The sequence below is a fragment of the Cetorhinus maximus genome, chromosome 20 (assembly GCF_964194155.1).
Source record: "Cetorhinus maximus chromosome 20, sCetMax3.hap1.1, whole genome shotgun sequence".
In the NCBI taxonomy this organism is placed as follows: domain Eukaryota; kingdom Metazoa; phylum Chordata; class Chondrichthyes; order Lamniformes; family Cetorhinidae; genus Cetorhinus; species Cetorhinus maximus.
In genome coordinates, this window is record NC_135898.1 from 26,971,012 (window position 1) to 26,986,109 (window position 15,098).

Below are 15,098 nucleotides of genomic sequence, written 5' to 3' on the forward strand. Positions count from 1 at the left end.
GAGTGAGCTGGAGCGGCGCTGTCCCTGGAGGAATTAGCCTGTGTGGCCCTGTAGTACCGGAGTGAGCTGGAGCGGCGCTGTCCCTGGAGGAATTAACCGGTGCGGGCCTGCAGTACCGGAGTGAGCCGGAGCGGCGCTGTCCCTGGAGGAATTAACCGGTGCGGGCCTGCAGTACCGGAGTGAGCCGGAGCGGCGCTGTCCTTGGAGGAATTAGCCGGCGTGGGCCTGCAGTACCGGAGTGAGCCGGAGCGGCGTTGTCTCTGGAGGTTGTGCGCAGCTGCCGCCCCCTCTTTCCGGCCGCGGTCCGGTCTCTGGTAGCCGCGTGTCCCGCTCGCTGTTCGAGAAATGCCGGCTCGACTCAGCTGTGACCCCGAGGACCCGGAGCCCACGATGGAACCAGAGTCCGTGAGCAAGAAGGCGCACAAAAAAAGCAAGGTGAGGGCGGCGGCCCCGCAGGGTGAGGGCGGAATCGGGCCCTGGGTGAGGGCGGAATCGGGCCCTGGGTGAGGGCCACAGCCTCGGCTTCAGGGCAGCGCTGCAGCCGGGGAAGATGCCCTGTTCCCGGGAGTGAGCTCGGTTTTATTGGAGCTGGGGGCTGGGAGCCGGGGGGGGGAGGGGGGAAACGGGGAGCCGGGGGGGGAGGGGGGAAACGGGGAGCCGGGGGGGGAGGGGGGAAACGGGGAGCCGGGGGGGGGGGGTGGAAACGGGGAGTCGGGGGGGGGGGTGGAAACGGGGAGTCGGGGGGGGGGGGGGGTGGAAACGGGGAGTCGGGGGGGGGGGGGGGGGGGTGGAAACGGGGAGTCGGGGGGGGGGAAACCGGGGGGGGGGGGGGGGGGAAACCGGGGGGTTGGGGGGGGGGGGGAAACCGGGGGGTTGGGGGGGGGGGGGAAACCGGGGGGTTGGGGGGGGGGGGGGGGGGAAACCGGGGGGTTGGGGGGGGGGGGGGGGGGGAAACCGGGGGGTTGGGGGGGGGGGGGGAAACCGGGGGGTGGGGGAGCGGGGGGGTGGGGGGGGGGGGGGGGGGGGAACCGGGGGGGGGGGGGGGGGGGGGGAGTCGGGGGGGGGGGACCCGGGGGGAAGTGTCAGTGTCCCGGGGCCGCTGCTGTATTTCACTGTTTAATTACAGAGAGACCGAGAGAAGAGGAAACACTCAGAAAAAAACGAGATCTCTGACAAAAAGCCAAAGCACCGGGAAAATGGCAAATTGGAAGAATATTCGGCTGATGAAAGTGAAGTGAAACCTCCAAAATCAAAAAAACACAAGGCCGAGGATTGTGACGAAAAGGCTGAAAGAAAAAGTAAAAAGGCAGAAAGAAACGGATTGATAAAAGAGTCAAAAGCTGAGATCACCCCACGCTCGAGTGATGATTCCAGTCAGTATTCAGAGGGTGAAATAGAGGAGGTGAGAATCTCAGTTAACATTTCAGACACAATCAAACCTGATTATCCGAAGCTTGGAAGTATTGGGAACCGGAACCATTGAAAAGGCCATTAAGCCCATGTGTCTGCACTGGTTGAAAAGTAAAGTAGCTGCCTGTTCTCATCCCACCTTCCAGCACCCGGTCTGTAGCCGTGCAGGTTACAGCACTTTAGGTGCAGATCCAAGTACCTTTTAAATGAGTTGAGGGTTTCTGCGTTAACTCATTTAAAAGGTTGGGCAGTGAATACCAGACACCTACCACCCTCTGGGCAGAAAGGTTTTTCCACATGTCCCCTCTAATCCTTCGACCAAACCCCTTAAATCTGCCTGCTGGTAATTGACCTCCCCGCTAAGCCACGCTAGTTTACCCAATCTCTCCTCATAGCTGCAATTTGCAATCCCTGGCAACATTCTTGTAAATCTCCTCTGTACTCTCTCTCCAGAACAATTATGTCCTTCCTGTAATGTGGTGACCAGAACTGTACACAAAATTCCAGCTGTGGCCTAACCAGTGCTTTATACAGTTCCATAATTACCTCCCTGCTTTAGTATTCTATACTTTTTCCCAATAAAGGAAAGCATTCTATATGCTTTTTTTACCATCTCATCCACCTGTCCTGCCACCTTCAAGTACTTGTGGACATGCACTCCAAGGTGTCTCACTTCCTCAACCCTGCTCAATAACTTCCTGTTTATTGAATATTCCCTTGCTTTGTTTGCCTTCCCAAATGCATTACCTCACACCTTTCCAGACTGAATTCGATTTGCCACTTCTCCGCCCACTTAACCAAACCACTGATCATTCTGGAGTCGACAGCTATCCTCTTCACTGTCGACTGAACAGCCAGTTTTTGTGTCGTCTGCAAATTTCCCGGTCATGCCTCCCACACTTAAGTCTAAATCATTAATATGTACAGCAAACAGCAAGGGCTCCAATACTGAGCCCTGTGGAACAGCACTGGAAACCGTTTTCCATCCTCAAAAACATCCATCGACCATTACCCTTTTGTTTCCTGTCGCTGAGCCAATTTTGGATCCAACTTGCCACATTCCCCTGTATCCCATGAGATCTCACTTTCCTGACCAGTCTGCCATGTGGGACCTTGCTAAATGCCTTACTAAAATCCATGTCAACAACATCCACTGCACTACTCTCATCAATCCTCCTTGTTACTTCCTCAAAAAATGTAATTAAGTTAGTAAGACATGACTTTCCCCTAACAAAACCATGTTGACTATCCCTGATTAATTTGTCCCTTTCTAAGTGACAGTTCATCCTGTCTCAGAATTGATTATGATAATTTGCCCACCACTGAAGTCAGACTGACTGGCCTATAATTTTCTGACCTATCCCTCGCATCCTTTTTAAATAATGGTACAATGTTTGCAGACCTCCAATCCTCTGGTACCGCGCCTGTATCTAGTGAGGATTGAAAAATGATCCTCAGAGCATCCACTATTCCCTCTCTGGCTATCCAGTCCTGGTGATTTATCCACTTTCAAGAATGTCAGTCCCTCCAGTACTTTCTCTCTCACTACGCTTATTGTATCTAATGTTTCACACTTCTCCTGTTTAACTAGAATGCCTGCATCATCCCTCTCCTTAGTGAAGACAGAGACAAAGTACTCATTGAGAATCCTGCCCACATCATCTGCATCAACGCATATGTTACCATGTACATCCCCGATAGGCCCTACCCTTTCCCTAGTTATTATATTCCTCTTAATGTGCTGGTAAAACATCTTTGGGTTTTCCTTGATTTTACCTGCCAATATTTTTTCATATCCTCTCTTTGCTTTCCTGATCCTTTTTACTTCACCCCTGTATTTTCTGTACTAGGCTTTCTAATGTATTAAGTTTTTTGTGCTGTCATAAGCTTTCTTTTTCTGCTTTATCTTACCCTGTACATTTCTAGATAACCAGGGGGCTCTAGATTTGGCAGTACCACCCTTTTTCTTTGTGGGGACATGTCTACATTGTGCCTGTAGAATCTTGCTTTTCAATACCTCCCATTGGTCTGTCACTGATTTCTTTCAAGTCGCTGTCACCAGTCCACCAGGGCCAGATCACCTCTCAGCTTTGTAAAAGTTGTCTTTCCCCAGTTTAGAACTTTTACTCCTCTTCTTTGTTGTTTTCGATAATGATGCTAAGTCTAACTGTACTATGGTCACTATATCCAACCTATATCCAAAATGGTTGCCCACTATAAGGAGGTTAGTGTAGAACTTCAAAAGGACATAGACAAGTTGGTGGAGTAGGCCACAAATGAAGGGTAGCAGATGAAGTTCAATGTAGAGAAGTATGAAGTGATTGGCTTTGCTAGGAAGAACATGGAGAAACAATATAAAGGATACAATCCAAAGGGAATGCAAGAGCAGAGGGTCCTGGGTGTATATGTGCATAAGTCATTGAAGCTGGCAGGACAGGTTGAGAGTGTGGCTAATAAAGCAAACAGTATCCTGGGCTTTATTAATAGGGGCATGGAGTAAAAAGCAAGGAGGTTATGTTGAACTTGTGTAAGACTCTAGTTCAGTCTCAGCTGGAGTACTGCATCCAGTTCTGAGAACCACACTTTAGGAAAGATGTGAAGACATTGGAGAGAGTGCAGAAAAGATTCATGAGAATGGTTCTAGGGATGAGAAACTTCAGTTAGATGGAAAGATTGGAGAAGTTGGAACTGTTTTCCTTGCAGAAAAAAAGGCTGAGAGGAGATTGTATTCAAAATCATGAGGGGCCTGAACAGAGTAAATAGGGAAAAGCTGTTCCTACTTGTGAAAGGATTGAGAATGAGAGGGCAGAGAATTGAAGTCATTGACAAAAGAAGCAAAAGTGATATGAGAAAAAGCGTTTTCACGCAGCAAGTGGTTAGGACCTGGAATGCATTGTCAGAGGGTGTGGTGCAGGCAGGTTCAGTTGAAGCATTCAAGAGGGAATTAGACTGTTATCTGAAAAGGAAGAATGTGCAGGGTTACGGGGAGAAGCGAGAGAATGGCACGAAATCATTGCTTATTCGGCGAGCCGGTGTGGACATGATGGGCTGAATGGCCTCCTCCCGCACTCTTAACAATTCTGTGAACCGTGCATTTGGTGGGAGACTGGTTTTGAGCAGCACGTGTTGCTCTCTCTTATCCATTTGTCTTCCTGTCACTTATTTCCTGTTAGCATCAGTTAACGGTGAGCTGGGAACATTTGCGTGTTCCAGGTGAGCTGGAAGTGTTTTCTATGGCATCTCGCCCTGATTGTGCCAGTGTACCTGGGATAGGGAGAGTGGTGTCAGAGAATGGACCTGGGTGTGAGGAAAATGACTTTGTTCAAACAGTCCTGGTTTCTCTTTGATCTTTCCAGAATGGATGTTTGTGTGTTAAGATAAAGAATATAGAATATGTTTTAAACAACAATGGTGAAATCCTTCCAGTACTTTTAATCTTGCTTTATAGGAGCTACCTCCAGAACAGAAAGAAGGGGCCTTCGCGAACTTCAAGATTTCTCAAGAGACGATTGATCTGCTGAAGGGTATGTGTGTGTTTACTGTTTGTATTTTCTTTCTTTGGAGATTGACGCTGTTTGTGACCTCCCTGACTGCTGGCAGCATCTTCTAGAAAAGACTTTGAATTCCACAGTCACCCAGGATGGCCGTTTATTTATTTCAAGCTGTTCAGTCTTTATTTTCCGCTATGTTACTGTCTCCATTTCCAACGGTTTCTGCTACTTGAAATCCCTTCCTTGGTGCTGGTGTTGCAGACTCAGAACCTGAAATCTTGTTGGGCATTTGAAACTTGGCTTTCGCCCCATCCCAATGAGTTGCTAACTCACTGGCATCGGGTTCTCAGGGTCCAGAATCCGACAGTGTCTAGGGTTTGGGGACTGAGCCCAGCACTACCTTTGTCAGGTATCTGCTTTAAAATCAAGGTTCGCTGACGATCAGCAGCCCTGGCAACTTCTGTGTGTCAGCGTGGCTGGGACCAGTGAAGAGCGTAGACTGGGCCTTTTCACGTAGAACGTAGAGCGTAGAAACAGGGCCTTTTTGCTCAGGATGGATCGGTACTGCACCAGACTGGGCCGGTGGATAGCCTGTTGCCAATTCCTGCTATTTCTGAACCTGGAAGGGACATTACGGTTGTAGTGTCTAGATTTATAAATGTGGAGCAGTTATTGTGAGCTGGCAAAGTGGCAGGGGGTGTAGTTGAGTGGGGGGGCGGTGGCAGGGGGGTGTAGTTGAGGGGGGGGGGTGGCAGGGGGGGTGTAGTTGAGTGGGGGCGCAGTGGCAGGGGGGTGTAGTTGAGTGGGGGGCGGTGGCAGGGGGGTGTAGTTGGGTGGGGGAGCGGTGGCAGGGGGTGTAGTTGGGTGGGGGAGCGGTGGCAGGGGGGTGTAGTTGGGTGGGGGGGCGGTGTGACAGGAGGATGTGGTTGGGTGGGGGGGCGGTGTGACAGGAGGATGTGGTTGGGTGGGGAGGCGGTCTGACAGGAGGATGTGGTTGGGTGGGGGGGCGGTGGCGGGGGGGGTGTAGTTGGGTGGGGGGGGGCGGTGTGACAGGAGGATGTGGTTGGGTGGGGGGGCGGTGTGACAGGAGGATGTGGTTGGGTGGGGAGGCGGTGTGACAGGAGGATGTGGTTGGGTGGGGGGGCGGTGGCGGGTGGGGTGTAGTTGGGTGGGGGGGCGGTGTGACAGGAGGATGTGGTTGGGTGGGGGGGGCGGTGTGACAGGAGGATGTGGTTGGGTGGGGAGGCGGTGTGACAGGAGGATGTGGTTGGGTGGGGGGGCGGTGGCGGGGGGGGTGTAGTTGGGTGGGGGGGCGGTGTGACAGGAGGATGTGGTTGGGTGGGGGGGTCGGTGTGACAGGAGGATGTGGGGTGGAGGGGCGGTGTGACAGGAGGATGTGGTTGGGTGGGGGGGCGGTGTGACAGGAAGATGTGATTGGGTGGGGGGGGCGGTGTGACAGGAGGATGTGGTTGGGTGGGGGGGGCGGTGTGACAGGAGGATGTGGTTGGGTGGGGGGTCGGTGTGACAGGAAGATGTGATTGGGTGGGGGGACGGTGTGACAGGAGGATGTGGTTGGGTGGGGGGGCGCGGTGTGACAGGAAGATGTGGTTGAGTGGGGGGGGCGGTGTGACAGGAGGATGTGGTTGCGTGGGGGGGCGGTGTGACAGGAAGATGTGGTTGAGTGGGGGGGGGGGTGGTGTGACAGGAAGATGTGGTTGAGTGGGGGGGGGGGGCGGTGTGACAGGAGGATGTGGTTGGGTGGGGGGGCGGTGTGACAGGAGGATGTGGTTGGGTGGGGGGGCGGTGTGACAGGAGGATGTGGTTGGGTGGGGGGGCGGTGTGACAGGAGGATGTGGTTGGGTGGGGGAGCGGTGTGACAGGAGGATGTGGTTGGGTGGGGGGGCGGTGTGACAGGAGGATGTGGTTGAGTGGGGGGGGGTGGTGTGACAGGAGGATGTGGTTGGGTGGGGGAGCGGTGTGACAGGAGGATGTGGTTGGGTGGGGGGGCGGTGTGACAGGAGGATGTGGTTGAGTGGGGGGGGGTGGTGTGACAGGAGGATGTGGTTGGGTGGGGGGGCGGTGTGACAGGAGGATGTGGTTGGGTGGGGGAGCGGTGTGACAGGAGGATGTGGTTGGGTGGGGGGGTGGTGTGACAGGAGGATGTGGTTGGGTGGGGGGGCGGTGTGACAGGAGGATGTGGTTGGGTGGGGGGGCGCAGTGTGACAGGAGGATGTCGTTGGGGAAATGTGGCTATGATTGGGTGTTTAAATTTTCAGACTGGGAGAAGCCACTGTACTCTGGGTGGGGGTCTTGAATGTCTAGCATCACTATTGGCTGAGCCCAAAAGGACATAGCTGCTGGACTGGATCTGTGGCAGGTGGCGAGGGAACCAACAAGAGAGAGAAACTGCGTGACCTCATCCTCACCAGCCTGCCTGTTGCACATGCGTCTGCCCTTGACAGTATTGGTAGGAGTGACAACCGCACAGTACTTTCAGAAGTCCCATCTTCACATTGAGGATACCGTTTATCGTGTTGTGTGGCACAATCACCGTGCTAATTGGGATAGATTTCGATCAGATCTAGCAACTCAAGACTGGGCATCTATGAGGCACTGTGGGCCATCAGCAGCAGCCAAATTGTACTCGAACACAATCTGTAACCAGCATATTCCCCACTCTAACATTACCATCAAGCCAGGGGATCAACCTTGGTTCAGTGAAAAGTGCAGGAGGGCATGCCAGGAGCAGCACCAGGCATACCTGAAAATGAGGTGACAACCTGGTGAAGCTATAACAGGAGGCCACTTATGTGCCAAACATCATAAGCAGCAAGTGATAGACAGGGCTAAGCCACCCCACAACCAGCGGGTCAGATCTAAGCCCTGCAGTCCAGTCATATCCGGCCGTGAATGGTGGTGGACAACGAAGACAACTCACTGGAGGAGGAGGCTCCATAAATATCCCCATCCTCAGTGCAAAGATAAGGCTGAAGCATTTGCTACAATCTTCAGCCAGAAGTGCCAAGTGGATGATCCATGTCAGCCTCCTCTGAAGAAAAGGCTGAAGGCACTGGATACTGCAAAGGCTATGGGCCCTGACAATATTCCAGCAATAGCACTGAAAACTTGTGCTCCAGAACTTGCCGTGCCCCTAGCCAAGCTGTTCCAGTACAGCTACAACACTGGCATCTACCCAGCTATGTGGAAAATTGCCCAGATATGTCCTCTACACAATAAGCAAAACAAATCCAACCCAGGCAATTACCACCTCATCAATCTACTCTTCATCAGTAAAGTGATGGAAGGGATCATCAACAGCGCTATCAAGCGGCACTTGCTTAGCAATAACCTGCTCACTGACGTTCAGTTTGGGTTCTGCCAGGGCCACTCAGCCCCTAACCTCATTACAGCCTTGGTTCTAACGTGGACAAAAGAGCTGAACTCCTGAGGTGAGGTGAGAGTGACTGCCCTTGACATCAAGGCTGCATTTGACTGAGTGTGGATTCAAGGGGCCCTAGCAAAGCTGGAGTCAATGGGAATCAGGGGGAAAACTCTTCACTGGTTGGAGTCATACCTAGCACAAGGGAAGTTTGCTTGTAGTTGTTGGAGGTCAATCACCTCAGTTCCAGGACATCAGCACAGGTAGATAAGGTGGCTAAAAAGGCATAAGGGATACTTGCCCTTATTAGCTGTGACATAGAATATAAGAGCAGGGAGGTTATGATGGAGTTGTATAAAATGCTAGTTAGGCCACAGCTGGAGTACTGTGTTCAGTTCTGGTCCCACACTATAGGAAGGATGTGATTGTACTGGAGAGGGTGTAGAGGAGATTCACCAGGGTGCTGCCTGGGCTGGAGTGTTTCAGTTATGAAGAGAGACTGGATAGGCCCGGGTTGTTTTCCTTAGAGCAGAGAAGTCTAATGGAGGACTTGATAGAGGTATGCAAAACTGAGGGGCGTAGATAGGGAGAAGCTTTTCACCTTAGCAAAGGTGTCCATAACCAGGGGGCGTAGATTTTAAGGTAAGGGACAGGAGGTTTAGGGGGTATCTGAGGAATAAATTTTTCACCCAGAGGATGGTTGGAAGCTGGAATACACTGCCTCAGGGAGAGGCAGGAACCCTCACAACATTTAAGAAGTATTTAGATGAGCACTTGAAACGCCATCGTATACAGGGCTACAGGCCAAGTGCTATGAAAATGGGATTAGAATAGATAGGTTCTTGATGGCTGGCATGTATACAATGGGCAGAAGGGCCTGTTTCTGTGCTACATGACTCTATCACTGCAGGAGTTCCTCAGGGTAGTGTCCTAGGCACAACCATCTTCAGCTGCTTCATCAATGATCTTTCATCATAAGGTCAGAAGTGGGGATGTTCACTGGTGATTGCACAATGTTCAGCACCATTCACAACTCCTTAGATACTGAAGCAGTCCATGTCCAAACGCATCAAGACCTGGGCAATATCCAGACTTGGCTGACAAGCAACAAGTAACATTCGTGCCAGGCAATGACCGTCTCCAACAAGATAGAATCTAACCATTGCCCCATGACATTCAGTGGCATTACCATTGCTGAATCTCTTACTGTCAACATCCTGGGGGGCGTTACCATTGATCAGCCATATCAGTACTGTGGCTACAAGCACAGGTCAGAGGCTAGGAATCCTGTGGCAAGCAACTCACCCCCTGACTCCCCAAGGCCTGTCCACTATCTACAAGGCACAAGCCAATTGAGTGATGGAATACTCTCCACTTGTCTGGATGAGTGCAGCTCCAACAGCACTCAAGAAGCTTGACACCATCCAGGACAAAGCCTGTTTGATTGGCACTACATCCATAAACATTCACTCCCTTCACCACTGATGCACAGTAACAGCAGTGTGTACCATCTACAAGATGCACTGCAGCAACTCACCAAGGCTTGTTAGACAGCACCTTCCAAACCCATGACCATTATCATCTTGAAGGACAAGGGCAGCAGGCACATGGGAACACCACCATCTGGAAGTTTCCCTCCAAGTCACTCACCAGCCTGACTTGGAAACACATTGCTGTTCCTTCGCTGTTGCTGGGTCAAAATCCTGGAACTCCCTCCCTAACAACACTCGCACCTACACGACATGCACTGTAGTGGTTCAAAAAGGCAGCTCACCATCGCCTTCTCAAGGGTAATTAAGGATGGGCAATAAATACTGGCCTAGTAAGTGACATCCACGTTCCATGAATGAATGAAAAATAAGTACTTGTATCACCTGCACAAATGCGGCAACTTGTGCAGTCTTGCAGCGTTTCCAACTTGGCCTCTGGTGTGTAGGATCTCTCATTTCCCACTCAATGGATTGGCCCTTGAGTTGATCGAACACAGCAGCTGTGTTCTATCTGAGGTTCCTGGATATGGTTGACACCTAAAAAAAACACACCCCTGCTTAGCGGGGTTTCCAACAGTCTTGTTGGCACAGATTCCCCAGAGACTCCTTTCTCTGTTCCCTTTGAACAGTCTGGTTGGCTCTGGCAAACTGAAACAGCACCTGGTGCCACTGTAATAAACCCCTTCACTTTTTCTAGGCTTTCATATCCTTCCTAAAGTGTGGTATCCAGAATTGGCACAACACACCTGGGGCCTAACCTTTATTGTGTTTATACACCCAAGTTTCTATTCCTAACCATAGGATGCCGTGTATGCCCTTTTAACAGAATTCTCAACTTGTCCTGCCATCTTCAAAGATTTGTATGCATACACCCACAAGCCTTTGTTCACACAGCCCTGATACATTTGTACCATTTAGTTCACCTCCCTCCCACTATTTAGCAGACTGCTAGTGTGAATGATCCCAGATTATCTTTTATCTCTCCAATGCAGGTTCTCTTTCTGTCTTGCTGATAGCTGTGCCCCCTTTTCTGCTGCCATTAGATTTTTCCGAAGTACAACTATTTCACTTCCCCTTTTCCCACTTTTATTTTTAAATATCTTACACCCTGTAATGTTTTAATTCCCAGTTCTGATTTGTCTATAGCCATGTCTCAGTAATCCTGACTATAGCTGGTTCTCCACAGTATTATTGCCTCCAATTCCCTTGTTTTATTCCAGACCCAGTGTGCATTGCTTTACAGACTCTTACTCATTTTTAATAGCAGTTCATTTCACTTTAAATATTCTTTTACAGTCCTGTTCTGTAACTGTATTCCTTGGAAAGTTTTGTTATCCTTTAGTTTAGTGTGTCCAAGCTCCTTACCTGGAGTGTTGCTAGAAGCTTATTCCTCAGGCAGAGGAATCCAGAGCAGTAAGGGTATAAGGGTACAATGTTGGAATTAGAGCTCATGCATTCTGGTTCATGTGAGGAAGCACTTTTACACACACAGGATTATGGAAATCCCTCAGATTTGAGAGGCTGAGTGACCTCCAATTCCTAATGTTTCTGTCCACCAATGAGGCAACAGCTGCTCCATATGATCCAAAATTCCTTAAAGGCCTCCAAGAGACAAAATGTGAATCCCAGGAGATTTAACACAGAGCCCCAGAGCGAGTGACTGAGTCTCGAGGGAGACACACAGCTTCCCACAGTTTCACAGCTAGTTGGTTTCTGCTGTATACAAAGTATACTTTGCCAGCATGCCTTTGGGGGAAGCGGACTTTGTTTTGAAAGGCTGCAGTCTGCAATGAGCCAAGCTTCAATCACCAACCAAGGTAAATAATGAAACCCGTTGGCTCAGAATGGGTTACTTCTGGTGTGCTTTGCTTTGCCGATTTTGAAGTGCGAGTGTTGCCAATTTGTTCTTTCTAATCCTGCATTTCTCTGATTACTGCTCTGTAGGCCGAGGGGTGACCTACTTGTTTCCAATACAAGCACAGACGTTCAACTACATCTATGACGGGAATGACTGCGTGGCACAGGCCAGGACTGGCACCGGCAAAACCTTCTCCTTTGCCATCCCACTGGTGGAAAAGTTGCAGTCAGAGCCTGCTGATCGGAGTAGGAATCGACCTCCCAAGGTAAATGACCTCCAGTCAGACTGCTGGAGGACCTTGAGATTGAAAGGCAGCCAAAGCTGCTTTCTTTTGTACAGAGATGGAGTTCTCCTACTAAGCACATAGTGAGCACCAGGATAGAGGCTCACCAGGCTCAAGTTTAGAGAGTGAAGTTTCTGTCCCACTCTCCGAGGTTGCTGATGCTTGTGGCCGTTTGTCATGTGTTTAGGCTGTGAACTTACTCGTTTGATTTCTCTTTTTTCCCCCGCCTCATGTCTGCATTCAGTGCTGCTTTGAGTGCACGGAGTGTCAAGCTAGGAGTTTGGTAAGGGAGGTGCTCCTATTTTTTTTCCTACCTTTTTCAGTCTCCAGTAGTTGGCTCTTACTTAGGCATAGCGGAAGAAGCTACTTGTTATTCTACTGGTAATAAATAGTTTTTAAAGTTTCAGTATGGCAGGTCAGCTTGGCCGAGTAGAATGTACATTCTGTGGCATGTGGGAAGGCATGGACTCATATGCCCTAGACGAACACATTTGCAGGAAGTATCACCGGCTGCAGAAGCTTGAGCTCTGAGTTTCAGAACTCGAGCGGCGGCTGGAGTTGCTGTGGTGCATCCATGAGCCAGAGAACTACGTGGATAGCATGTTTAGGGAAGTGGTCACACCGTAGGTTAGGAATGTACAGGCAGAGGGGGAATGGGTGATCGGCAGGCAGTCTAAGATAACCAGCCTGGAGTCCCCTAGTCTATTTTGCTTGCAAATGGGTTTTCCATTTTGGGCACTGGTGAGGACAATGGTTTCTCGGGAGTGCAGCCAGAGCCAAGTTGGTTGTACCACGAATGTCTCAGCAACACAGGACGGGAGGAAGAAGAGAAGAGCAATACTGATAGGGGGTTCGGTAGTCAGGGGAACAGACGGGTGTTTCTGTGGCAGTTAGTGACTCCAGGATGGTGTGTTGCCTCCCTGGTGCTAGGGTCAAGGATGTCACGGAGCGGCTGCAGGACATTCTTCTGGGGGTAGGTGAATAGTCAGAGGTCTTGGTCCACAATGGTACCAATGACATAGGTAGGAAGAGGGATGAGGCCCTGAAAGCAAAATTTAGGGAGTTAGGAAGGAAATTAAAAAACAGGACCTCAGGGGCAGTAATTAGGGGGCGTAGTGGTATTGTCACCGGACTAGTGATCCAGGGACCCAGGGTAATGCTCTGGGGACCCGGGTTTGAACCCGCCACAGCATATGGTGGAATTTGAATTCAATAAAATTCTGGAATTAAAAGTCTAATGATGACCATGAAACCATTGTTGATTATTGTAAAAACCTATCTGGTTCACTAATGTCATTCAGGGAAGGAAACCTGTCATCATTACCTGACCTCGCCTTCACGTACTCGAGACCCACAGCAATGTGGTTGGCTCTTAAATGCCCTCTGAAATGGCCTAACAAGCCACAAAAAAAAGAAATGAAACTGTTCGGACCACCTGGCATCAACCTAGGCATCGGAAACGACAGCGGCAATCTCAGCCCTGTCGACCCTGCCAAGTCCTCCTTACTAACATCCAGGGGCTAGTGCCAAAATTGGGAGAGTTGTCTCACAGACTAGTTAAGCAACAGCCTGACATAGCCATCCTCAGGGAATCATACCTTACAGATAACGTCTCAAATACCACCATCACCATCCCTCACCCGGCAGGTCAGATCCAGTAGAGGTGGTGGCAGTGGTATACAGTAGGGAGCAAGTTGCCCTGGGCGTCCTCAACATCGACTCTGGACCCCATGAAGTCTCATGGCATCAGGTCAAACATGGGCAAGGAAACCCCTTGCTGATTACTACATAATGTCCTCCCTCAGCTGATGAATCAGTGCTCCTCCATGCTGAACACCACTTGGAGGAAGCACTGAGGGTGGCAAGGGCGCAGAATGTACTCTGAGTGGGGGACTTCAATGCCCATCAGCAAGAGTGGCTCAGTAGCACCACTACTGACCGAGCTGGTCGAGTCCTAAATGACATAGCTGCTAGACTGGGTCTGCGGCAGGTGGTGAGGGAACCAACGAGAGTGAAAAACATACTTGACTGACCTCATCCCCACCAACCTACCTGTTGCAGATGCATCTGTCCAGGACAGTATCGGTAGGAGTGACCAGCGCACAGTCGTTGTGGAGACGAAGTCCCGCCTTCACATTGAGGATTCCCTCCATCGTGTTGTGTGGCACAATCACTGTGTTAAATGGGATAGATTTCGAACAGATCTTGCAACTCGAGACTGGGCATCCATGAGGCGCTGTGGGCCATCAGCAGCACGAGAGTTGTACTCGAACACAATCTGTAATCTCATGGCCTGGCATATCCCCCACTCTACCATTACCATCAAGCCTGGTTCAATGACCAGTGCAGGAGGGCATGCCAGGAGCACCACCAGGCATACCTAAAAATGGGGTGACAACCTGGTGAAGCTATACCACAGGACTACTTGCGTGCCAAACAGCATAAGCAGCAAGTGATAGACAGGGCTAAGCGACCTCACAACCAATGGATCAAATCTAAGCTCTACAGTCCTGCCACATGCAGTCGTGAACGGTGTTGGACAATTAAACAACTCACTGGAGGAGAAGGCGCCACAAATATCCCCATCCTCAATGATGGGGGAACCCAGCAAATCAGTGCAAAAGATAAGGCTGAAGTATTAGCTACAATCTTCAGCCAGAAGTGCTGAGTGGATGATCCATCCCAGCCTCCTCTGGAGGTCCCCAACATCACAGATGCCAGTCTTCAGTCAATTCAGTTCACTCCCTGTAATATCAAGAAAGGGCTGAAGGCACTGGATACTGTAAAGGCTATGGGCCCTGACAACATTCCAGCAATAGTGGTGAAGACTTGTGCTCTAGAACTTGCTGTGCCCCTAGCCAAGCTGTTCCAGTACAGCTACAACACTGGCATCTACCCGGCTATGTGGAAAATTGCCCAGGTATGTCCTGTATGCAAAAAGCAGGACAAATCCAACCCAGCCAATTACCACCCCATCAGTCTACTCTCGATCATCAGTAAAGTAATGGAAGGGGTGATCAAAAGTGCTATCAAGCGGCACTTGCTTAGCAATAACCTGCTCACTGATGCCCAGTTTGGGTTCTGCCAGGGCCACTCGGCTCCTGACCTCCTTACAGCCTTGGTTCAAACATGGGCAAAAGAGCTGAACCTGAACCTGAAAAGAAAAGCCAGTCAACTGTGGCTAACA

At 50.5% G+C, this 15,098-nt stretch overlaps 1 protein-coding gene across 1 annotated transcript in view; it reads left to right on the plus strand.

Annotated features, from left to right (window-relative positions):
* The first annotated feature begins 242 nt into the window (after positions 1–242).
* The window catches only part of ddx21 (DEAD (Asp-Glu-Ala-Asp) box helicase 21), a 42,608-nt gene continuing 27,752 nt past the window's right edge, over positions 243–15,098 (plus strand). The window contains exons 1-4 of the mRNA XM_078565810.1: positions 243–435; positions 1,127–1,402; positions 4,859–4,934; positions 11,715–11,893. Of these exons, the coding sequence (XP_078421936.1) occupies positions 346–435; positions 1,127–1,402; positions 4,859–4,934; positions 11,715–11,893 (621 nt within the window). The 5' untranslated portion in view covers positions 243–345. The remainder of the gene's footprint in view (positions 436–1,126; positions 1,403–4,858; positions 4,935–11,714; positions 11,894–15,098) is intronic.